The 24,622-nt window shown below is 56.6% G+C and overlaps 4 protein-coding genes across 18 annotated transcripts in view; 3 read left to right on the top strand and 1 right to left on the bottom strand.

Moving 5' to 3' along the window:
* Nucleotides 1-15: 15 nt before the first annotated feature.
* Nucleotides 16-7,548, top strand: MED31 (mediator complex subunit 31). The gene is made up of 4 exons (XM_003996140.5): nt 16-169; nt 863-940; nt 1,266-1,362; nt 7,106-7,548. Exons 1-4 carry the CDS (start codon nt 142-144, stop codon nt 7,296-7,298), a joined length of 396 nt encoding a protein of 131 aa, XP_003996189.1. The 5' UTR covers nt 16-141; the 3' UTR covers nt 7,299-7,548.
* Nucleotides 7,549-8,757: 1,209 nt separating this feature from the next.
* TXNDC17 (thioredoxin domain containing 17) lies at nt 8,758-10,819 on the bottom strand. Its single transcript, XM_011288802.3, has 4 exons — nt 10,435-10,819; nt 9,962-10,043; nt 9,621-9,696; nt 8,758-8,987 (listed from the first exon to the last, which is right to left on the bottom strand). Exons 1-4 carry the CDS (start codon nt 10,817-10,819, stop codon nt 8,919-8,921), a joined length of 612 nt encoding a protein of 203 aa, XP_011287104.2. The 3' UTR covers nt 8,758-8,918.
* Nucleotides 10,820-10,862: 43 nt separating this feature from the next.
* Nucleotides 10,863-24,622, top strand: part of KIAA0753 (protein moonraker) — a 39,496-nt gene continuing 25,736 nt past the window's right edge. For 4 of the 15 annotated variants that reach the window (XM_045045011.1, XR_006589809.1, XR_006589810.1 and 1 more), the window contains exons 1-5: nt 14,127-15,087; nt 15,647-15,796; nt 18,743-18,973; nt 20,639-21,221; nt 23,681-23,787. In XM_045045011.1, coding sequence (XP_044900946.1) covers nt 18,962-18,973; nt 20,639-21,221; nt 23,681-23,787 — 702 coding nt within the window. In that variant the 5' untranslated portion in view covers nt 14,127-15,087; nt 15,647-15,796; nt 18,743-18,961. The other 11 variants (XM_006939718.5, XR_002148744.3, XR_002148745.3 and 8 more) reach the window with 8 other exon arrangements.
* Nucleotides 11,006-12,544, top strand: LOC123382038 (collagen alpha-2(I) chain-like). The gene has a single exon (XM_045045014.1). It carries the CDS (start codon nt 11,231-11,233, stop codon nt 12,407-12,409), a length of 1,179 nt encoding a protein of 392 aa, XP_044900949.1. The 5' UTR covers nt 11,006-11,230; the 3' UTR covers nt 12,410-12,544.

Genomic DNA, 24,622 nt, shown 5'->3' on the forward strand with positions numbered 1-24,622 from the left:
GAGCTGGAGAGCGGGGCCTGCACGGGTCCGACCCCGCCCCGCATCCCACACTGCCCCGCGACCGGAAGAGGGGCCGCCGCTTCCGGAACCTGCGGGCAGATTGCTCGTGGGGCCGGTGGCAGCGGGGCGGCTTTGCTCGCGATGGCCGCGGCCGTCGCTATGGAGACAGGTAAGTAGCGCTCGGGACCCTAGCAAACACAGGTGCCCCGGGCCAGACATCTCTTCCCGCTTCCCCGGGGACTCCTTTGCGGCGCAGCTCCGGCGGGGCTCCTGTCCGCGGCTCCTTCCTTCTCACCTCTGCCGTTCGGACGCCGACCCCATCGGCCTCCCGGCGAGGCCCCAGTGGCAGGACGTGCTCCCGAACCGTCCCTTCCGCCGCTGGTTTTCCGCGTCCCCGATGAGCGTGCTTAAGTGTGAGATGTCGCCCGACTGTGAGCCTTTCTGCCCCTGACATTTCTCGAACCGGCGCACGTCCCGTCGGCCCGTTTGCAGCTTGCATTCTGGACTTTCCCCGGGGTACTTAGCGGGGCTCTGAGGCGCGGTTATTACGACCTTCTCCCGCTGATCAGTCTGGAAATCTCGGGTCGTGGCTCCCGGGTGGTGGGTGTCCTGCCCCGTGGGTGCGCCTTTTGCTCTTGTCTTTAGAGGAGCGCCTCACTTGATCTTGTTGAGCAGAGCGCTCTCTGCTTCCCCCGGACTAGTGGAGAAGGGCCACCTTCCCCCACGCCCAGTTTAGGAAAACCACGCCGTGCCCTTACTTTTGCAGAAATACGTTCTCAGCGGCAGTCACGTCTTTTTCTACAAGTCAGTGTTCTAGATGGTGACCTTTATTTTGGGTGACTTTTGCTGTATTCCGTCCTAGATGATGCTGGAAATCGACTTCGGTTTCAGTTGGAGTTGGAATTCGTGCAGTGTTTAGCCAACCCCAATTACCTTAATTGTAAGTTGTTGGGCGCCTGATGGAATTGAGTACCTGTTAACATCTCTGACAAGAAGAATTGCAGTTCGTAATAATGTCTACTTTTATGTATGCTCAGTTCAGTGGGATCACTGCTACACTTAAACGGGTGCGCGCGCGTGCGTGCGTGCGTGCGTGTGTGTGTGTGTGTGTGTGTGTCTGAACGGACTGGGACTTATGTTCTGAATTCAGTGTGTGGTGGTGGTGGGGATTTACATACGTAGATTCTGTATGCTAGGGGTCATCGATCGGTATTTCCAGGATTGGTTTGCTCTACAGATATATTTTTTGTTTTTATGCCTTTCAGTTCTTGCCCAAAGAGGTTACTTCAAAGACAAAGCTTTTGTTAATTATCTTAAGTACTTGCTTTACTGGAAAGAACCAGAATATGCCAAGTATCTAAAGTAAGTTTAATTTTTACAGTCCTAAATATGTATGTAGTGTATTTATTCCAAGATACTGACATTTAACAGACTTTGTAGTTTCACATTGGAAAAAATGTATTTTGAACCCCTCTACGTCTTTAGTTTCTCCGCCTCATCTCTAAGTTGGGTTACTGTGCAATCTCACTGCTCATCCCTGCCTCTCTTACCCTCATCCTGTGTCCTCCCGCCTCCAAGCCAAAGGAAGCAAAATAATTTTCTACACAGAAGCCATCTTGCTCTTTCAAAAATGTTACGACAGGACACTTTGCTGCTTAGAGCCTGTCAGTGCCCTCCCATCCCATGCAGAACAGAGTCCCTTCTCTTTACCTGGGCTCAGGCTCTGTGTGCCCTAGCTCTGTCTTGTCTGACTGTACTTGTACTGCTCACCCCATCTCTCTGCGTTTCCGACCCTGATGAACCCACAGTCTTTAAATGCAATGGCATAGTCGTCGGCTGAAAACTGAAGAACATAGGGCACTTATCAGCAAGATTTTCTGGAGGGGGTGACCTTATCTGATTCTTATTACGGTCACATCTCAGATTTTGTGGGTTTGTTCCAGACCATTGCAAGAAGGTGAACCCTGCAGTAAAGCAAGCCAAATGAATTTTTCGGTTTCCCAGTGTATAAAGCTTATGTTCACACAATACTGCAGGCTATTAAATGTGCAATAGTGTTTAAAAAAAAAAGGTAGATATTTTAATTAAAAAATATATTGTTAAAAAATGCTGACCATCATCTAAGCTTTTAGGAAGTCGTGATCACAGATCACCATAACAAATATAATAATAATGAAAAGTTTAAAATGTGAGAATTATTAAAATGCGACACGGGGACATGAGGTAAGCAAATGCTGTTGGAAAAATGGTGCGGGCAGACTTGCTTGATGAAGGGTTGCCACAAACCTTTAGTTTGTAAAAGAAAAAAAAGGCAGTATGTCTGTAGCTATTGTCTTTCTTTAGAGCTCATATGTGCAAGAATTGTGTTCTTTAAACCTTGAACTCAGGCCTTTTCTTTGTCTAGGTAATCAGAAGGCAATGGTGAAACTTGTCTTTTTTTTTTTCCCTTGTCTTTTTCTTTAAAAAGAATTTTTTTTTTTAATATTTGTTTTGAGAGACAGGGCGAGAGCATGAGTGGGGGAGGGGTGGAGAGAGAGAGAGAGAGGGAGACACAGAATCTGAAGCAGGCTCCAGACTCTGAGCCGTCAGCACGGAGCCCGATGCTGGGCTCGAACCCACGAACCGCGAGGTCATGACCTGAGCCGAAGTCAGATGCTTAACCAACTGAGCCACCCAGGCGCCCTTCTTGTCTTTTTCTTTTTTAAACCAAACACATTTGAGAGGGAAATGACTCAAACTTGTACTTTATCCAATTCACTTTTTTGATCTGTGTCTAATAACTGGTTTTTGAAGCCCGCATCTCTCTGCCTGCAGGACCCCTTTGCTCCCTTACTGGTCCTTTTTAAACAGCCACTTACTTATTTTTATTTTTATTTTTTTTTTAAATTTTTTTCAATGTTTATTTATTTTTGGGACAGAGAGAGACAGAGCATGAACGGGGGAGGGGCAGAGAGAGAGGGAGACACAGAATCGGAAACAGTCTCCAGGCTCCGAGCCATCAGCCCAGAGCCTGACGCGGGGCTCGAACTCACGGACTGCGAGATCGTGACCTGGCTGAAGTCGGACACTTAACCGACTGCGCCACCCAGGCACCCCAACAGCCACTTATTTAATAATCACAGTGAAGACTTTATTAGGTGGTGTGTGTACGTAGACTTGGAGACTCCGTGTGGACACAGGGCCACAGGCACGGGGAGTTCTGTGTCCCCCCAGTGTTGGTGGGATGGCCAGCTGCGCTCTGGAGGGCTCCAGGGAGGGCCTGTTGCTCTGTTTAGGGACAGCCGGTTCCCTTGCTAGCTGCGTGACGGGAAGTGTTTCCTTTTATTGGGCTATGATACCCCCGTGTGCAGCTTCAACCCAGATCTCCAGTTTTGCCCCTGAGTCAATCCGGAACCGTCTGTGACCCCTTGAGGCAACGGCCCTTCAGATGTTTGCATTCAAGAGAGGTTGCAGGCTAACCGCTGTGGGCGTGTGTCATCAGTCGCAGGAGGCTTTTGTTTAAGAGTTGCTGACCTTAAAGGTCGGAGAGTTTCGTATAATAATCCAGACTTGTAGTTACTCCCTAAATCTGGAGGGTCTGCTCACTGCGGGGCTTCCCCCTTCCATGTTGGGGCTGGCTCACCTGAGGGGCGGCCGCCGCGTGCAGACCCTGGCACCGCTCGTCCTGCTTCCCTGGTAGCCGGTACCCGCCCCTGCGACGTAGCCCTTACCCGTGCTTTCTCAGCCGCTGTCAGCCGTTTCTCACGCGCCCTCCCTGGGGTATTTTGCAACCGTGCCCTCCGCTGTTCTGCCAGGAACTAGACACAGGCCTTCGGGTTCAGTCAGGGTCCGGTGGACCAGCCACACTTCTTCAGGTGGACGTTACGCTCCAGTAAGTGTAACTTGAGTTCCTGTTACTTTTTCATGGGGGGGGGGGGGGGGCAGGGATTCACATCGCCGACTCGCCGAGAGCTTTATGCCAACTCCAACTCCTCTGTTCTTGTTTTCATCAGTGCTGTTAACTGAGTTCTCCGTTTATGCCTCATTTACTTTTCCGAAATCTAAAGGGGCAACTTTCCTTTGGTACCTCTTACTTCCTCTTGTCAGTTAAGGCCAGAGTTGTAGCCTGTGAAAATACTTACTCTGAGCGTTGTCTTTACAAGTTTGAGAGATGATCACTGTGTGTCCGAGTTCCGTTTACTGACCGAATGCCACCTGAGACCACTCTCTTGGTTGTCACGGTGGTTTAGGTTACAGGTGAGGAAGCTAAAGCTGCCCGAGGTTGAGAACCTGGTCCAAGGCCAGCCAGCTGGTGAGTGGCGGGGCTGGTATTCAAACCCAGGTCTCTCCCCGTCCCGATGCCCTTCAGACCCAGGTCGTTCCCCGTCCCGATGCCCTTCACACCCAGGTCTTTCCCCGTCCCGATGCCCTTCACACCCAGGTCTTTCCCCGTCCCGGTGCCCTTCAGACCCAGGTCGTTCCCCGTCCCGATGCCCTTCACACCCAGGTCGTTCCCCGTCCCGATGCCCTTCACACCCAGGTCTTTCCCCGTCCCGATGCCCTTCACACCCAGGTCTTTCCCCGTCCCGATGCCCTTCACACCCAGGTCTTTCCCCGTCCCGATGCCCTTCACACCCAGGTCTCTCCCCGTCCCGATACCCTTCAGACCCAGGTCTCTCCCCGTCCCGATGCCCTTCACACCCAGGTCTTTCCCCGTCCCGGTGCCCTTCACACCCAGGTCTTTCCCCGTCCCGATGCCCTTCACACCCAGGTCTTTCCCCGTCCCGGTGCCCTTCACACCCAGGTCTTTCCCCGTCCCGGTGCCCTTCAGACCCAGGTCGTTCCCCGTCCCGATGCCCTTCACACCCAGGTCGTTCCCCGTCCCGATGCCCTTCACACCCAGGTCTTTCCCCGTCCCGATGCCCTTCAGACCCAGGTCTTTCCCCGTCCCGATGCCTGCATGAGAAGGAAAGAGGTTGGGTGTGAGCAAGGCATTCAGGCTCAGGCACCAACAGCTACAAGCAGCTGTGTCTTTGGAGTGCCGATAGCATACCGATGTTGTCTCAGAAGGACAGCAGTGGGGTTGCGCCCTGCTCCTCAGCGTGGTCCCCAGACCAGCAGCCCTGCTGTCACTTGGGAGCCTGTTAGAGATGCAGAACCCAGGCCCCCGCCTCAGACCTGCTGAATCAGAGTCTGCGTTCAGGGAGTGATTTACGTGCACACGAAGACGTGGGAAGCACCCCGCGGTATATACGGTTTTCATCCTTCCGTCCTGTCTATACCGCCTGCACAAGTCTGGCTCCGAGCTCTCTTACAGTTGAAGGTTTTTTAATGGATTCAGATCTCATGTCTTTTCTATTTGAAATAATTTCACTTATGAAATAGCTGCAAAAATCATAAAGAGAATTCCTATATATTCTTCACCCAGATATTTTAAATGTTAACGTTTTCTGTAACCACAGGACAGTGATCAAAATCTGAACATTAACATTAACATATTATCTAGTCTGCAGACTTCATTCTGATTTTGTCCGCTGTCTCATTAATGACCTGTGTCTGGGACGGTATCCAGTCTAAGCTCCTGTGCTATATTTTGTATTTATGCCTCCTTAAGTCTTTAATCTTGAGTTTCTTGCTCCTTCCCCCTGCACTCCCCTCCTCTGCCCCCCCCCCCCAACTGTGACCCGGAAGTGATTTTCTAAACTTCTTGGTATATATCCTGTCAGGAGTTGCAGGAAGTCAATTTGACCTGCTACTAGTGATGTTAATTTTGGCCACTTGGTTGAGGCAGGTGGTAACTGCCAGGTTTTGCCACATCAAGTTACTAGTTTTCCTTTTGTATTTAATAAGTGTCTTGCGGGGAAATGCTTCGAGACTGTGTACATACTTTGTTTCGTGTCATACTTTTACCCCCTAATTTTGGCGTCTGTTGATACCTGCCCGAAGCAGTTTTTACTTGATTTTCTAATTCTGTCACTTTCTACGTTTATCAGTTGTGGTTTAGGTATGAGGATGAATCATTCCTCTTTTCCCTATTTATTTATTCATTTAAAAGAGTCACATCAATATGGACTCCTGGATTCTTATTTTTTGGATTATAATTGTGTTTTCTTGTAACGGTTCCGGATTTGGCCACCAGGAGCCCCTTTGGGTTGCCTCCTGCGTCCTCGTGACTCATCCCCACGATTTTCTGGGCACTCCTCTTTCTGGCACTCCATAACATTCCCGGCTCATCTTGTACCTTCCCTGCCTTAGCCCTGGAGCCACCATCTCGCCGGGGGCCCTGGAAAATGGTGTTTCACAATCCATCATCTGAGCGTGCTTGTTGGTACTGGTGTCATTGCTGCTAGGCCCTCTCAGGACACACAGCTAAGAAGTGTGTGTGTGTGTGTGTGTGTGTGTGTGTGTGTGTGTGTGTGTGTATACGTACTTCTAATCCCTGTCTGTTTCTGTGTCTCTATATTAAAAGCCAGGAGTTCATACTGATGTTTCCAATTGCAGCTCCTTAACACGGGGTCCATCCCAGCCTCCCCCGCCATCCTTGTGTGTAACAACTTTCCTAACAGTCAGAGATCTGGGTCTCTTTATCTCAGGTGTGCTTACGTACTCAGTTGCTCAGTCTCAGAGTACCTGTGAAGCAATTCCAGAGCTGTTACGTCCCTGTGGAAAGTAGGGTACAGGGCTCGTGCGTAGGTATTTCTGAAACGGAGTCGGTTTTGAATAAAACTTGTCTTTCTCACTAGTGATGGAAAACTGGTAGTTCTCAACTATAAACAGGTAATTACTAAAATAAAAAGTGTTTATGGTCCTCACCGTGGACACCACCACAGAACTGAATGATGGCCCCCAAAGCGTGACTCTGCTTACCAGCTCCCGTGTAGTGTTGGGCGGGCTATTCAGTCTTTCTGAACTTAAGTTTTTTTCCCTTTGGAAACTTTTGCTTCATGCTGACTTTTGATGAGCGGCTTCTTTGCAGAAGCAGGAAAAACAGAACCTGTACTACCAAAGTGAACAAATGTTCTAGAAATGGTAGGCTATGACATCAGTTTTGAGCGAGAAACTGAGTTGGAGCCTGGCGCGATTGACCTAGACCGTGCCGGTCGTTAACTTGTCCACTCGCACCCAGGTACCCACAGTGTCTGCACATGCTCGAGCTGCTTCAGTACGAGCACTTCCGCAAGGAGCTGGTGAACGCTCAGTGCGCCAAGTTTATCGACGAGCAGCAGATTCTGCACTGGCAGCACTATTCCCGGAAGCGGATGCGCCTTCAGCAAGCCCTGGCGGAGCAGCAGCAGCAGAATAACGCAGCGGGAAAGTGAGAGCCGGGTCCGGGACGGGCTTCTGGGACGCGTCCATACTGCTCTCGTGCAGAGAACACAGAGACTCTCCTGGCTGCCTGCCCTGGGGCAGCGCCTAGAACTGTAGTCTACTGTTTAATGCAGCTGACTTTTTGCTAATAGATTACTTCTGTCCAACCAGAATTGTTCTCCTTTGGTTTCCCTGTGGATTTGTAAGTTATTATTAGTACTTGACCAACTGAATAAAAACAGAAACGTTAGGTGCTTTAAACCAGCTTAAGGAGTCGTGGGGAGGGGGGCAAGGGGAGGGCCACCAAAGGTCCCAAACTCTAATAAGCCTAGCTCTGTTCCTTACACGTGGTGGGGCCTGGGCAAGTCCGTCTCCCTCCTTCTTACTGTCCGTCTGAACAGCTACCCTGCCTACCCTCTGTCTACAGAATGAGGGGAATAGAGTGAATGATTCCTTTTTTTTTTTTTTTTTTTTTAATGTTTATTTATTTTTGGGAGAGAGAGAGACAGAGCATGAACGGGGCAGGGGCAGAGAGAGAGGGAGACACAGAATCGGAAGCAGGCTCCAGGCTCTGAGCCATCAGTCCAGAGCCCGACGCGGGGCTCGAACTCACGGACCGCGAGATCGTGACCTGAGCCGAAGTCAGACGCCTAACCGACTGAGCCACCCAGGCGCCCCTGTGAATGATTTCTTTAAATCAGAGCAGGAACTGCAGAAAGGTTCTTAAACTCTGCCCAAAAGGAGGACTTATCCGTATCCCCACTTGCTTTGCAAGAGGGCTTAAAGGAACAGGCGGCATGTCACTGACCCGGTGACCGGAAGGAGAAGGTTGTTGGTTAACTTTCATTGCACCCTTGGACCTTGGACTGGAATAAAGATGAGGAGCCTCAAATACTTGTGATCATCCAGCACAGCTGACGTTTCCGTGGCCGGTACTACACCCCAGGGCCACGTTACCTGCCTTGTCCGGCTCTCGTGTCACTTGCAGAACCACCCACGTCCATAGAGGAGGAGACTGAGGTTCAGACAGGTTAAGAAGCTTGTCTGCGGTGGTGATCGGCGTGACTGACTCGTGGCTGGGACTCTGGCCACCACCACTCGACGACATGGTCTCTGACCCACCTGTGCCACCTGCCTCCGCCAGAGCCAGAAAGCCTCTTGAGACAGGAGAGCAAAACTGTCCGCAGTGAGTAGGGAGGCTGCATTAGGTGCGCTGTGCTCTCCGTCACTGGCTACGGGAAGTTGTACGTTCTAAAGCCAGACAAGGTGTTTTAGGAGCCATTCTTTGTAAATTTGTGGCATTTACGGTAAAAGATCCTAACTCCTTTGGAGATTTGGAATTTGCCTTTACTGGTAGGGACTTTTAGATATTTCTGTCACCTCCAGTAATGCATCCCCAGTGCTGTTACTGTCACTCCTGAAGGCGTATTTTACCTGTATCTTAGAAATTCCCAAATATTACAGGCAAACTGAGGGTTCGTGAGCATTTTAATAGCACTGTTTAGACAAACTATTTTTTACATCGTCATTCATTTATTTATTTATTGCTAACATGAATTCAAAGCAAGTACGCAACTGCTTTTATGTCAGAGCAGATCAGGAAATCAAGACACAACTGTCATCATCAACTCTTAATCTTCGGAGAACAACATCTCCACGAGGTTGGCCTGGAGACACTCGGATTCCACCAGTTTTTGAGGCTGTAAGAGAAGAGCAGTCTAGTCTTAACCCACAGCTACAAAAATGCCATTAGGGAGGGAAGGAGTTGTTCTTCCTTGAGTTAACACAGATCTTACGATGGAGAAACCATGCTATTCAAAGACCATCATCTAGTTGTAACAAGTCTTATTAGATAGTTCTAATAACTATTTGCCTTAAGATAAATCATTAAAATACTCAGCTCCGTGGACTAAAACAAGAGACAGCAAGCCCAGCACCATCGCCTTCCCTCAACTCGTTAGTTTAGAACTCGTTAGTTTTGGCCATGGCCAAACTGGAGGAGGGGCCTTCTTTGTAGCCAGAATCCTGAAGTCAGTAGAAAACAACCATTGATGCTAGTATTTTAAGGAAATACGTTAACCAACTTTCTTGAGCAGTGCTTAGAGAATTTTAAAACAGAGTGGCTTTCACAAAGCACGAAAAAGACCTAATACTTAAGATACTGGCATTTTTAATAGTTTATTTGATTGCCCATAGGGATGGACAGCCAAGCTGTGCATTTTCATAGATCCCCACCGGGAACAAACATCAAGATCTTTTAAAACCTGAATCCAGAACAGGAGTTTTGACGGGGGCAGTTGTAGTCCCGCCACAATGACACGACAGACACTTACTGTTCCGTATTTAAGGAGTGTAGGCACCGCAGTTACTTTCAGGTTTTTTCTGAACTCGTTATTTGGATCTTTCCAACTGTTTCGAAAAAGAAAAAGTGATTATGGGTAACATTTACTTGGTTTCTCCCCATTTAATATTTGATAGATTCCTACATTTAGTCTTTCAGTAGTCACTGGTTTCTTTGTAAATGTTTGTAAAAGCTTGAGGACTAGGACTTTAATAGTGTCTGTTTGACTTGCCCGACCGCCCTAAGCATGCAGACCCTTAGTCGCCGAGGCCCTTCCGCCTAAGTGCGCGAGTCTAGCATCCGGGACAGGAGGGACTGCACACGGGCACTTACTAAGGTTTCTCTCCCACTTGGCAGTAGATGAACACACATCCTTCACTGACGTGCTTCAGCCCCTCTCGCACGACTGGCTCCGCTTTAAAACAAAAGTTGATATAAAATAATTACTCTTCGGCTCTAGAATCCGGCACCGAGGAACAGCGTCCCTCCCCCCTCCCTTCCGTCTTCGCTCAAGTCCTCAGACTGTAACTGAGGTCGACCAGAAAACCACTTGAAGGCCGAGGGCCAAATCCGAGGGCAGATGGGCCCCCGCGCCACGGGCACCCAGAACGCTGCGGGGCGTCCTCGCTGACGGCGGACGACCGGCTCCCCTGTCCCGGACACACGAGGCGCACCGGGGTCGGGACAGGTGTTCGGGGACTGGATGCGCGCGGTATCCGGGTCGAGCGGCGGGGAGGGTCGGCGAGCCCCCTCGTCTGGCTCTCGCTCGGCTCCCACGCCGCGGGCCCCGAGTCCCGGCCTCTCACCCTGCACGCAGTCGGGGCACCAGCTCTTCCCGCCGGCGTCCTTGGAGCCGGTAAAGTAGGCGAAGATGGTCTTGCCGTGGTGCTGCTCCACCGCCCGGCTGAACTCCTCGAAGCCGGACACGCTCACCACCTCGTAGCCGGCCATCGGGAGGGCGCGCCGCGCACCGCCGGCCGGGTCTCCGGGAGGCGCCGCCGCGGGACGGGGCGGGGAGCGGCCGCTTCCGGGGGCGCGGCCGGCGGGGCTCCACGGCGCTACGGGAGCCTGGGGCAGCCAGAAGGCCTCCGCGCCGCGTCCCGCCTCCGGCTGTGGCTGGCCCGTGCCCTCCGTGCTGGCTCTGCGCAGGCACCCGGGCTTCTGCCCCAGCCGCCCCGGCCCGGGCCCCATGGGCGGCGGCTGCCCACCCTGCCGCCGTGCAGCCCCGGGACCCCTAGGCGGCTCGGGAGCCCTAACGGCTCCCAGGCCGCCCTGCGCCCGTTGCTATGGCGACCGCGCGAGCGGCCGGAAGCGCGGCCTAGCCGGTCCCCCCGCCCGCTCCCCGGTAGCCGCGCCGCGCCCCAGGCCAGGTGGGCTCGGGCCGGGGCCGGGGGGACTCTGGGAAGCCGCGCCCGGACTCGTGGGCCCGGGGGACAGGAGCCCCTGAGCCGCGGCCGGCCCCGCCGCTCGCGGGCCCCGTCACCGCCGCTCCTGCGGAGCTCGGGGGGCCGGGGCCGAGCGCGTGCGTGCGTGTGTGCGGCGGCCCCGGCGGCGGGCGGCGGGCGGGGGGCCGAGCGGGGCGGCGCGGGCGGGCCTGCAGCCATGAGCGGGGCGGCGGGCCGCTGCGTGGGGCCCAGCCGGCCGGGGCGCGGGCGCGGGAGGCCGTGGGGGAAGAGGGGCGCCGCGGGGGCGCCGCGCGGCCGGGGAGCGGGGCGCCGGGCGACGACCTCGGCGTGGGACACGCGCTGCGTGAGCGCAGAGAGGCTGCGAGACTGTCGGCGGCCCCGGGGGAGGAGAGCGGAGGCCGACGCGGCCGGGGCGGCGGGGGCCAACGGGCCGGAGGCCTCGGAGACCGCCGGCGCCGCAGGCTCGGCGGAGGCCGCGGGGGACCCGGGCGCCGTGTGGGTGGACGGCGCGGTGGGGGAGCCCCAGGTGGTGGGGCCTGTCGGGTCGGTGTGGGTGACGGGCACCGGCGGGGAGGAGGACGGGGCGCCTTACCAGAGCCCCCGGGGCTGTGAGCGGAAAGGCCGCCCGGGATCCATGGGGCACGAGAGCATCCTGGAGCTGTGGCTGAAGGTGCAGGCTATGCGGGCGGCGGCGGGGTGCGGGGAGGGAAGCAGAGTGGAGCTCCACCCGGTGCCCGCGGGAGAGGGCCCGGTTGACAGGGGCGTCCCCGGCAGGGCCTCCTGGGTGGAGACGAGCCGGGGTGGTCTCACGGGGCCCTGGGTGAAGGGACAGGCTCGGGCAATGCCCCGGACCTCGGGAGTGTCCACAGGCGTTGGGCCCGGGGCGGGTTGTGAGAGGGTCCCAGGCCTGTGCGGGCGGGGACAGGCGGCTGGCCTGCTGCCTGGGGGTGTGCCTGGGATGGTGCCCTACCTGCTGGGGAGAGGACAGGCCGCGGGTGGCCCGCGCCTGTGGACAGGGAGAGGGGCTGGGGGAGTGCCCCTGGTCCGTGGGGCAGAGGGCAGTCCCTGCAGGTGCGGGGGGCTCCTGGCCCAGAGACCGTCTGTGGGGACACCCCGGGCTCATGGAGAGGGGGGCAGGCCTCGAGGGTGCTGCCTGATGCTGTGGGGGCGCCCGGCAGGGTGGAGGAGGAAGCCAGCTGTACAGGTGCCCTGGGCGCGTGGCACAACGGACAGGCCGTGGAGGGGATGGGGTCTGGGGGTGCTCCTGGCACGTGGGGCACTGGACAGCCCGTGCGGGTGCCTTGTGCTGTTGAAGAGGAAGCTAGATGTGGGGGTGACCCAGGATTCAGGGAACGGGGGCAGGCTGTGTGGGTAGAGACCGGCTCTGGAGGGGACCCGGGTTCCTGGGCAGCCGCACACGCTGCAGAGGCATGCGGTCCTGCCGAGCTGCAGGTGGGCCCTGGAGGCGCTCCAGGCCTGTGGAGTGTGGAGCAGGGCCTGGGGGTGCCCACGGCCCTGGGGAGGGAGACGGGCTGCGGGAGCATCCCTGGTGTGTGGGGGACCCAGCAGCCGGTGGGGGCAGCGGTGGCGGGACCAGGGGCCCTGGGAGGACAGGCGGGTTACGGGGCTGCCCCAGGCCTGTGGGACGGGCAGCGGGCCCTGGGGGCGCCGGAGGTGGTTGTGGGGGACACAGGCTGTGGGGGTGTTGTGAGCCTGTGGGACGGGAGGCAGGCTCTGGGGGAGCAGGAGACCCTGCTGCCCGCAGCGTTGGGGGCACCCGGGCCTGCGGGTCAAGAGGCCAGCCCCAGGGACGTGTCTTGTCTGTGCAGAAGGAGACAGGCAGAGGGGCTGCCTGGGGCCGCAGTCCTGCCCAGGCACAGGTGCGGCCCGGGGGGGTTCACGAGGGCGCCTGTGGCCGTGCCCGCCGCCGTGTGGGTGTCCGGCTCCACGTGCCAGGATGGCAGCTCTCGAGGTGGCTTGAGCCTGTGCGACGGCGTCTCTGCTGCCCTGTTACCCGTGGCTCCCGAGGGGCCGTGGTCTGCGGGGGAGACTGCAGCTTCTGCAGCTTTCCCAGGCCCGTGGGAGAGGGGGCAGGCCATCGGGGGTCCTGAAGCGCCCGGGCTTGCGGGGCAGGAGACGGGCTCTGGGGGTGTGCCGAGACCTTGGGGACGGAGACCGAGTGCAGGGGCGTCTGCCGCTGCCCCGGTGCCCGTGGCTCCCAGGACGCCCCGGCCGGTCCGGGAGGAGTCCACCCCCGGGGGTGTCGCAGGCCTGTGGGGGGAGAGAGACACGGTACAAGCACCCGTAGACGCCAGGGGTCCCTCACGGATGGGGCTGCCCCCCAGCGCCGGGATGCCTGGGCCCACGGGGGAGAGGCTGGGCCCGGGGGGCCCCTCCGGCTCGCTGGGAGGGGGGCAGGCTGCTGAGATGCCTGGGGCCGAGGGGGTGCCCATGGCGGCGGGGGCCCCCGGGCCGATGATGGCCAATGCCAGCTGTGGGGATGTCTCGGGCGTGTGGGGACAGAGACCGGTGACGGAGGGACCTGTGGATGGCCCGTGGAGGAGAAGAGCCAGCGGGCCGGTCCCTGAGGCTGCCAGGGTGCCCCTCCCTTTGGGGGTGCTCGCGGCTGTGGGGGTGCCCGCCGCGGGGCGCGTGCCTGCCGTGGTGTGGGTGACTGGGTGTGCCGGGGAAGAAGCCGCTGAGGCTGCCGCCGGCCTCCCAGTGTCCGGGACGCCGTCTGCGGAGGGAGCTGGGGCTTCGTGGGGGGAGGCGGGAGGCAGACAGGCAGTGGGGGCGCCTCTTGCCCACGGGTGTGGGACCCGGTCCTGGAGCTGTCCGCGGCCCCCAGGGGAAGAGAGCCACTGTGAGAACGTGCCTGCGGCCTCAGGGACAAGAGGCCCTGTGCCCCCGGTTGCAGGGCAGGAGACGGGCATCGGCCATTTCAGAGGTCACCTGCAGCAGAGTGGGGGGGCACAGACCGGAGGAGCGTCTGCAGTGAGGGTCCGGGGGAGCCCTTTGGGGGAGGACAGGTTGAGGGGGGCCTTCTCATAGCACGTGTAGGGAACGGGGTGGGGGGTGTCCTGGGCTCTTTGGGAGGGGACAGGCTGGGGGGAGGTTGGTCCTGGGTTGTAGACGGAGGCGCAGGCCGTAGGGGTGTCTTGGGGATCTGGGACAGATGCTTTGTGGAGGCTTCCTGGGTCTATCGGGTGACAAGTTAGGAGGTGTCCTGGAGCAGTGGGGAAGGGACAGGTTGCAGAGAGAGGGGCGTCCCAGGAATGTGTATAGGGGAACAGTGGGGTGGGTGTCACTGGACTCTGTGTACGTGTGTGTGTGTGTGTGTGTCAGTCACTCGAGGTATCCTGCAACGGGGGGCCGGGGCGGGGGGGGGGGGGGCGGTCACCTTGTGTTTCCCTAGTGCAGCCCTGAGTCCTAGGCCTTTGGCTTCTGGGGAAGGTGTCGGCCACATAGAACTCGCAGGGGCCCCGGCCCCAGCTCTGCGGGCTCCTCCGTTCTGCGGCGGCTGCCCTGGACTGTGGTGACCGTGGTGACCAAAGCCAGCGGGACTGCCTCGCTCCCGTGCCCTCCCGTCTTCGTTGTCGCTCTCGTCTCTGCAGCTGTGGGAACAGGGAATCTTGAACAGCTGCCCTTCAGTTCCTACACGTGTATCTGTCTTGAAGCAAATCCAGTCTACAGACCTTGAGTTTACTCAAAAGCTTAAATTAGGGATTTTTTTTTTTTTAAACCTGGATTTCCCAATTGATTTGCTGTAGGATTCTTTGAGAGCACAAACACACCAGTACATCTAAAATGAATCGGTTTGTGGAAAATCAGCTTAATTCAACAGACGTTGAGTTCAATTATCTGCTCTGCTCAAAACCCTGTATTGTGGGGAATCTCAGAGCAGCGGGACCGGGCCCGGCCCCCCGGGAAGCTGGCATAGCTGGAAGGCTGGGGCCTGGCCGTGAAGTAGGTCAATAACAGAGACCGGTGTGTGGTCGGCACGCCCCGAGGCAGGCGTGATCGGCGTCTGAGGAGGCGGTCCGAGACAGCGGGGTGAGCGCGGCCACGTCCCTACAAATCCTGACAAAACGCTTTCCGGGCTGTCAGCTCACGGGGTGCGTGTGGGGGGTGTGGGGTTGCAGGTCTGGGGCCCTTCCGCTACTCAGTGGCAGATCCTGGCAGGGATCTCGGTGTTCTGACCCCGAGGCCTCACCCGGAGCCGGTCGGCTCTGCCCTGCCGAGCTAGCCCAGGGAGTGAGCACGCTGCCCTTCGCCGAGTGGCTAGGGTTTGCTCACGCAGACTGTGAGCAGAAGGCTGCCTGGTTCCCGTGGCAGAACCGTTTCTGGAGTAACGCCTCACTGGTGGCCCTTGAGGTTTGGGCTCAACGGGTAGCCACTCACACGGTGTCCCCCGTTCTCTTGGAAAGGAGGATTCCAAAAGGGAAGACACTTTTGTGGAGGACCCTGGCCGGTACCTTCCCGGAGTACCCGCTGGTCAGCGCGAGGCTGCTGCGGGCCTCCTCTAGAGTACTGTCCTCTGAGGGTGGCATGGTGTCCCCTCCTTCCGGTGTTTGATCGCCCTTAGTCTGAAAGCAACCTCCTCCCGTTGCAGGCGATGACCGATGACCGATGACCGTAGGTGGGCTCTCGCCAGCGCTCCGCCCTCTGACGGAACGGGCCGGGGCAGGCCGGCTCCCCGCCGTGCTCATCTAGCCTGGCGTCCCACTGGACGGGAGGAGTGACCAGCCAGCGCCAGACCCAGGTACTTCTGTCGTCTTGTCTTCGGGTTTTTAGCGCGACGCGTTTGGAACAGAAGCTGCAAGAAAAAGACGGCCAATGCCTTTTAAACCACCTTCGAGATCTGACACTTTGAGCGGCGTGTGCTGTTCTGCCCTCCGGTGTTTGGGGAGCCGTTTCAAAGCCAGCTGCAGCCGTCAGCACACTCCACTGCTAAGTATTTTAGAGCAGTCCTGCTTACGCACTATCACACCTAAGAAAATGGACAAAGGTGATTCCGTAACATCACTTAATAACCAGTTACCCTTCGGCTTCACCTGGTCGCTACCAAAATACGTTTCCCTCCAACAGCGAACTTAGGAAAATCTTCACACAGCAAAGCCGAGTTCTACAGGGAACGCCCAAGTTCCGTTACTGTCCCACTAGTTTTCCTTGCGTGTCTGTTCTCCAGTCTGTCCTCCGCAATCCACTCACCGGCACGTCGCATGTTCTGAAATGCACAGCATGAGCTGCAGACCCGGCGCCGTGCAGAGTCGCCCTCCAGAACTGACTCTTGGAACTTACTCTCGGAATTTCCGCTTTCCCTCGATGCAAACTTTAGGTCTGAGTTGGATACCTCAGAATGTACACATCTTGTCACGTTTGCTGAGTTTAGACCAACGTGTACACAGGTGTCACTCATGCCTCTGTCAAGATAGAGATCTTTTCCATGGCTCCAGAAAGTTCTCTCACACCCCTTCCTACCCTTCACAGGCAGCCATTCTGGTTTTTTCCACCGTGGGTTAATTTTGCCCATTCTAAGTAGAACCATATCGCGCCTACTCTTTGACGTAAGGCTTCTTTCAATGGGTGTGACCCTCTCTCTGTCCTTACGTGGGTCGTGGTCTGTTGCTTTGTAACAATCCAACCTCTCGTGTGGGTTTTTACAGATGAAGCTGCCGTGGACATTCTTGTACACGTTTGTAAACATGTTTGCGTTTCTGTTGTGTAAATGCCCGGGAGTGAGATCGCTGGGTCACAAGGCAGGGGTGTGTTTAGTTTTCTAACAAACCAGCGGACCTTTCTCCTGGGCTGTGCCGCTTCCTGTCCCTACCGGCGGCGATGGGCACCCTGGCCCCTTTGCCAGCCCGGCGGTGTTTGTGTTCATTAGGGCCATTCTGGTGGGCGTGGCGTAATTGCTCCGTGTGGTTTTCACCCAGGAAAGTTACAGTGACAGTACCCAGAATTCCTGGGTGCCCTGCTCCTACTCCCGGATTCCCCACATGCTAGCACTTCTGTTATGTTTTCCCTCCCTCCCTCCCTCGGTCCTCTGTCTCTCCCTCTCTACACACGCGTGTTACAGGCACACACATACATGCACACATGCTCACACATACGCACATACACACCTACACGCACATGCACACGCATTTTCTAAACTGGCAAAGTACAAGTGGCAGCCACGATACCTTTTTACCACTAAGGACTTGGTGTGTATTTCCTGAAGACAAGGACTTCTCTTACGTAGTCATAACGTGGTGATGGAAATCAGGAAGCACACGTGAGGACAGTGTGGCCATGTGATGTTCAGGCCGTCCTGAGGTTTTGTGAGTTGGCCCAATGATGTCCTTTACAGTGAAAGGAACCAGGGTCACTGAGCTGCGGGACTCATCATGTTTGCTTAGCTCCTCGGGTCTGAACAGTTTCTGAGACTTTGTATTTCACGACATCAACATTCTTGACAAATGCAAGCCAGTTATTGGGCGACTTTCCATCCGTTTGGGTTTGCCCGACCTTTCTAGTGACCTTCGGGTTACACACCCGTGGCGGGAAAACCCCAATGTGCTGCTGAGTCCTCGTGTGTCCCGTTGGGAGGTACGCGTGTCGACCTCGTCAGTCCCCCACCCGGCAGTGTTCACTCCAGCCCCGGGATGAGGGTGACGGTGGCACCCGCCAGGCTTCCCCTGTAAAGTCGCTGGCCCATTCACCTTCCGTAGTTGGGGGTGTCTGACTTTGAGACCTTGTTCACACCCTTTCACCCCTAGACTGATCTCCTAGTTCAGCCTTCATTGGTACTTTTTAGCCTGATGGTTGCTACATGGTGACTGACCTCTTGGTATCAGAGCAGATTCATCGAGCCTGGCCGTGTCCGGGAGGGTACTGAGAAGGGCCCTGACCTGGCCAAGTGGGAGCTCCTGCAGGCTGACTCCACTGCCCCTTCACACGTCTCTGTTGATCTGTGGCCACATTTGGTATAAAAAGGTATTCCGGGGCCAGCATATTTTTCCCCTGTCCCAGCCCCGGAATTGGCCATCCTCCTCCCTCTGGTGGAGAATGGAAGTTAGAACTCACATGTGGGTACTGAGTAGGCACACTGATTCCCGGGGGCTCTCGTGTGAGGCCGTCCCGGAGGACACAAGTGGGGACAGGCGTCCGTACCCGTGTGCCTGTGCACTTCCGCGTGGAGATCGACACGGGTGGTGCACCCTGCCTCCCCCGCCCCCGAGCCCGGGCCAGCTCACGCGCACGCCGTCCGTGGCAGCCCGGCACCTCCCATTTGTGACTCCTGTCATCAACCCCAGTTATCCACATGTCGTGTCTGCTCGGTCTCAGAACGTGCAGGGATTTCACTGCTGCAATCTCATCCTTACCTCCCCGGGCAGAGCCCCGCCCTCAAGAGCTCAGCATTATTTTAACCCGAGGCTGCATAACCTAGTTACTCAGGTTTATTTTCCTTACCCCTCACTCTGTGTGGTTATGTTACTCATTACAAATTCAGTTTGGCACACAGGTTTCTGTTAGTATTCATTTTCAGGGTTTTCCTTTATTCTTACGGATTTTGTTCCTTCCCTTCCTGCCTCCCTGTCTGCTCCATGTGACACATTAGCAGGGCCCCCCATGTGCCGACGCCAGAAGGCGTCGGAGAGTGTGATCCCCTCCCACCCCCCACGCACGTACCTGACCGAGTCAGTCTCTGATGTTCCGTTCCTAGGTTTCTTGGCACAAGTGATCAGACGCACGTGTATCTTGTCGTGAGAGATCCGTTCCCCGCTCGAAGGGTAGCAGTCACGGACCGTCTTTGTGCACCGGCCCTTTGCACGGAGCAGGGTGTCTCAGCACCGCCTGCTGGGGTTTAGAGAGGGGTGCACACGGAGGCTCACTCTTTCTTCCTTCTTCCAAGTGCTCCCCGCTGACTCGGCCGCTCTCCTACATGGACCTTCAGGTGGGTTCCGCACTTTGCAGTTACCAGCGGGGACCCCCTGTCACCAGTGTGGTGGCTGCGGGGGGGGGGGGGTGGGGGGGGAACGGGGGGGGGGAACGCCTGTGGACCTGTCCCCGGGGCCGGGCGGGGAACCCCTGTCACCAGTGTGGTGGCTGCGGGGGGGGTGGGGGTGGGGGAACGCCTGTGGACCTGTCCCCGGGGCCGGGCGGGGAACCCCTGTCACCAGTGTGGTGGCTGCGGGGGGGGTGGGGGTGGGGCGCCTGTGGGCCTGTCCCCGGGGCTGGGCCCTGCCTACAGCTATACCTGCCACAGCACGGCCTCCCCTCTCCCTTGTTGCAGTCGGCTGCTGGTTCAGTGTGTTTTTAATTTGTGTTTTTATGAGATTGACCAACTTTTCCTATGTTACAGTGTCATGTTTGTATCTTTTTGTATAATTGGTCTGCTCCTGTGTTTTCCCATTTCCTACTGTTGTGATCTTTTTTCACCTCCCTTTTAAACATGTGTTTATATAGGGGACACTTTGTATTTATAAATACTTTTCTTCTAAGTTTTCAGCTCTTTGATTTTGGTTATGGTGTTTTAAAAAAATTTTTTTTAGTATTTATTTCTCTTTGAGAGAGAGAAAGAGTACGCGCACAGGGGAGGTTCAGAGAGAGAGGGAGACCCAGAATCCGAAGCAGGCTCCAGGCTCCGAGCTGTCAGCACAGAGCCCGACGCGGGGCTCGAACCCACGAACCGGGAGACCGTGACCTGAACCGAAGTTGGACGCTAACCGACTGAGCCACCCAGGCGCCCCTACGGGGGGTTTATCTGAAAGTGACTCTTTGTCACGTGATCACACGTGTGCACTTTCTTACGAGAGCCCAGAGGCCGTCCCCAGATTAAAGGCATCATGGAGTGTGCACAGACCCTCGGGGCCGTTTGCTGCATGGGGCCTGTGGTTGTGAAATCATTCGTTCCCCTTGACTCAGTAATCCCAGAACAGGTGTTTCGTCGTAGGAAATGCTTTAAAATGAGGGAAAATAAATGCGTGGCGATATTAATGGAAGTAATGTGTCCGTTGGTGGAAAAATGAGAACCGTGTAAATGATTAATAGGGTTACAGCTCAGCTGAGCATGAAAAGGCCATTCATGGGAGTTTGGAAAGCGCAGCCATGGAAAATAATGAAAACAGTAGGCTACGGAAGTGCCCGTGTTCATTAAGGGAAAGACAAAACAAAACTCACTTGTGTCAGGATTAAAACTGACCAAAACTGAAGCCCGCGTAGGAGGCGTGCGGGGACCGTGGGGACCAGGTGTGCTGAGGTGCAGGGTGGGGTGGCGCGGCCAGCAGGTGGGCGGCTGGGGGTTCACAGCGGCATCAGCCAGGCTCAGCATGGACGGCGACGCCTCTCCCGGAACCTGGCGCTTGGAGGCGAGGCAGAGACCAGGGCGCGAGGGGCTCTTCGGCCGCCGCGTGGGGCTTTGCCTTTCGGAGGAGGACCCGGCGTGCTGCCGGGCAGCGGCGGGGACACGGGGGAGCCGGGGGCGTGCGAGAGTGGCCGCTTCTGTCCACGCACAAGGAGAATGCGTCTCAACAGGGACGCTCGGGTGGGGAGAGCACACCCTCCCACGTGGCACAGTGTGTTCTCACGCGCTCCCACCTTTGTTTGCCTTTTTTTTAAGAACCAGCTGCAGTTTAACAGGAGTGTTCCTGCACATTCCAGCAACTTGGCCGCGCGCTATTCCTGCCCCGACGCGATCAGAATCGAGAAACTGACGCACTCGTCCGGCAAGTCCTACCGTGGCGGGGATCCGGGCTTCAGAGCCGGGCCCGACGTGAGCGGCTCGGCTTCCTTCTCCGTCATCTCCGAGGAGAGGCTCAGCTATGCCGTCCACCTGGCCAAGAGGGACGTGAGGCGCAGGCAGTTCGAACAGCACGTGAGACAGCAGCGTCTCAGAAGCGAGCCCCAAACCTCTCAGAGGTGGGGACACCCCGAGCACAAGGTGCCTGAGCGCAGGGAGCAGAGGAAGGAGGCAAGGGGCCGGGAAATGTGTCACTGCAGCCACGAGACGTGCGGGCGGGGAGCTTCCTGCTCGGGTGCGAAGGTTCACCTGTGTACCCCTCAGCCCGGGCAGCCCCCCGCCCTGGAGCCGGGGCCCCAGCCGCACGCCAGGACGGGTGGCCCGCGGGGCCTGCTGGGGGTGCAGAGACTCCAGGAGGAGCTGACCACTTGCGTCCGTAGGATGGAAGAAGTAATTAAAAGAGGTGAGAGCAACAGGGCTCGTCACTTGGATGGGAGGCCGAGAGCAGGGGGGGCGGGTAGCACACACTCCCTCCTCGGGACCCCCGCCCCAGGAGCCTGAGCACCGGTGACAAGGCACGCGGACTTTGACCGCGCGCGCGGGAGGGCTTTCTTCCTGGCGACCTTGCCCCAGCCTGGCCCCTGCTCCCGGCAGAGGCCCCCCCTGGGCCATTCGCTCCTGCAGGTGGCCTCCTGACCCCCACCCGCGGTCCTCCGGCTCCTGGATGCAGGCGACCCTTCTTCATCCAGAAGCCCTTCTGGCAAAATTGTGTGCTTTATTGAACAAGGAGCGTGATGTGTGCGTATTTCCACAAAGTCTGTTTTAACGTGGCAGTGACGGGGCTGGGGCGTGTGGGATGTCTGACCGCGACCACCGGGCACAAGGGAGGGCTCGTGGTCGTCACAGACCGGTTCCACAGCTGTTCAGTGTTCTTTTCGCCCCGCGTTTGCCTGGGGCGCGAGGGCTAGGGCTGTGCTAGCTGCTCTGACTGCAGGGGCTCGAGGAGCCGGTGCTGGGATCCGCTCGGGGTCCGCTGTGGCCCTGGGCCTTGCAGGTGACTCCGTGCACGTCTTGTGCGCGCGTCAGGAGGGGGGCAAGGTGCCTCTTACAAAACCAGCTGTGATTGGATGCGCTAGAACAGAGATACGTAGCTGAGGAGGTTGTGGCCAGGAAAAGTGATGCTTGTTTCTGACCTTCCATGGGGCCAGCTAACGGTGGGGGACGCGGGGGAGTAACAGTTGCAGAATTTACAGGGTCTGAGACAAAGCACAGTTGCGTGGGGAAAAGAGTTCCTGTCCGTCCTGGGCCAGAAGGGACACCCCCCTGCGGTCTCCGTGAAGAGCATGGTACCGGGCGCGGTTCAGGCACCCTTGTGCCAGCTCAGCAGCGCTCCTGCTGCTCGGGGCTCTGGCGGAGTCCGGGCTGTTGGGGGACAGAGCCACAGGGCCCTGCTCTGATGATATGGCCTGACGCGGGCACTAGAGAGAGGTCCCCAAGCCCTGGGGAGGGGCTGAGTTGGGTGTTTGCTCATTTGTTTTTTAGTTCAACATTTCAGGTTGTCGCAAGTCCGTACCTTGTTTGTTTTTTGTTTTTTGTTTTGTTTTGTTTTGTTTTTTTAGCGTTTATTTATTTTTGAGAGAGAGAGACAGAAACAGAGCATGAGTGGGTGAGGGGGGCAGAAAGAGAGGGAGACACAGAATCCAAATCAGGCTCCAGGCTCTGAGCTGCCAGCACAGAGCTCGACACGGCTCAAACTCCAGAGCCGTGAGATCATGACCTGAGCCGAAGTCGGACGCTCAACTGACTGAGCCCCCCAGGCGCCCCATACCTTCTAAACTATAGCGACAACGTCACCACAATCGACAGCAAATAGGTACAAAAACCTACAGTGCATACTTGAATCAGGTGTGTGCACTTGCTTGCGGACTGGGAGCAGTTCGCCCCGTTCTCGGGTCCCTCCAGGGGCTGTGACGCGCCTGGCTGTGCTTCCCAGGTGTGGCCGGACACCGGCTGTTCCGTTAACCCCCCCACCTCCCCACCCCCCGCCTGAGCCGGATGCCGTCCCCTACGTCCACGGTGCCCATGCTATGAGCCCACACGAGACCCAAACGGTCTGGCTCCCGGGCTCCCGGGAGACAGCGTCTGTATCTACAACTCCCGATTTCAGAGTTCTGCTTTTTTCAAAATGAACGTTTTTCGTCATTTGGCTTTTTGGTGAGTAAGTGTTGAATACTTGAGTTTATAAACTACACTTGGACGAGGAAAACGTTGCTTTTCCGGCTTTGTGTGCTGGAGTTTGTGGAAGAGCTGGTTTTGGATGAACGTATTTGGGAACCGCGTCTAGAGGAAGGGATACCTGCATGCCCCTCGGAATCTTCCAGAAGCAGAGTCTTTGAGCCCGTGTTTGGAGGACGTGGAGTGCCCGGTGGGCCAGGGTGTGCTCCGTGAGCAGCGTGTGAAGGCTGTGGGCAGCCCAGCAGCCTTACTGTGTCGGTGCAAAGATGTCTCTTTTAGATTCAGGATGAGAAAGTGTCAAAGGAATCTTGTCAAGCATAAAAATAAGCCGATAAAGGATTTCTGAGAAATTAGAAAGCATTACAGGTTTTGGCTCGATAGGAAGAATTTTAAAGTGGTAAGTGACGCTTCACGGTGGCGTAGACGGTCCACTGGGGTCTGGTTGCGGTCCTTTCCGCGTGGAGGCCTGTGAGGCCTTCACGCCTCTTCCGTGCGTGAGCTATGCACACGCCCGCACGGTCCTCGTTTCTTGGCCGGTGAAAAGTGTTTTATGGGAGCCCCATTTTTTTTTTTTTTTTTTTAATAAAAGCAGAGGTCTCCAACTGTATCATCTTTGGGAATAATTGAAAATTTTATAAGTTTCCATCTGTAGTGAGTAATCCACTTTCCGGGAAACGATGTTTGCAGATAGAACGGAAGAAGCTTTGGAACCGGATGAGGAGCAGCGAGCCCGTGTCAGGAGGCAGGAACAGGCCGTGCGCTGTGCCCGGATGCTGTACTCCCTGCAGCAGCAGGTGCGGAGGGTGGGGGCGCCGGCCACCAGGGCCCCACCGTCTCTGGAGCGCTGGCACACTGGGTCGTTTGTGAGGCCGAATCTCCTGGACGTGCGGACATATGACTCCTTTTCCTTTTGCCACCTGCCTTTACGTTTGTGTATTACGTGCATACGGCCCAACTCTTTAGCGGTTTTTGGCTTTTTGGGGTCATAGGTTCTTGGGAATCCAGTAAAAGCCCCGAGTCCTTTCCCCGGAAAACAGTGCTTGTACGGCACGTATTTCTGCGGACACAGGCCGGTCAGGTACCCTGGAGCCCCCGTCCCAGCTACAAGCCGCAGCCTGAGAGGAAATCTCGTGTCTGTGACGCACTGCACACGCAGTAACAGTAAACACTGGTTGTCTTTACCCAGTGGTGAGGAATGGGGGCCGTGTCGAGGGTCTCTGGATGCCTTTCGTGGCGATAAACAGACAGTCACGTTATGTTGCAGCTAGCTAGATTGTTTTTAAACATCTGTTGTTGTTTTTGTAAATGTTTATTTATTTTTGAGAGAGACAGGGTACAAGTGGGGCAGGGGCAGAGACAAGGAGACCCAGAACCCGAAGCAGGCACCAGGCTCCGAGCTGTCAGCCCAGAGCCCAACGCGGGGCTCGAACCCACAAACCGCGAGATCATGACCTGAGCCGAAGTTCTATGTTGTAACCAACTGAGCCACCCAGGCGCCCCATAACATTTATTTATTTTTGAGAGACAGGGCACGAGTGGCAGAGGGAACAGAGAGAGAGGGAGACAGAATCGGAAGCAGGCTCCAGGCTCTGAGCTGTCAGCACAGAGCCCAACGTGGGGCTTGAACCC

This window comes from Felis catus, chromosome E1 (assembly GCF_018350175.1).
Source record: "Felis catus isolate Fca126 chromosome E1, F.catus_Fca126_mat1.0, whole genome shotgun sequence".
NCBI lineage: Eukaryota > Metazoa > Chordata > Mammalia > Carnivora > Felidae > Felis > Felis catus.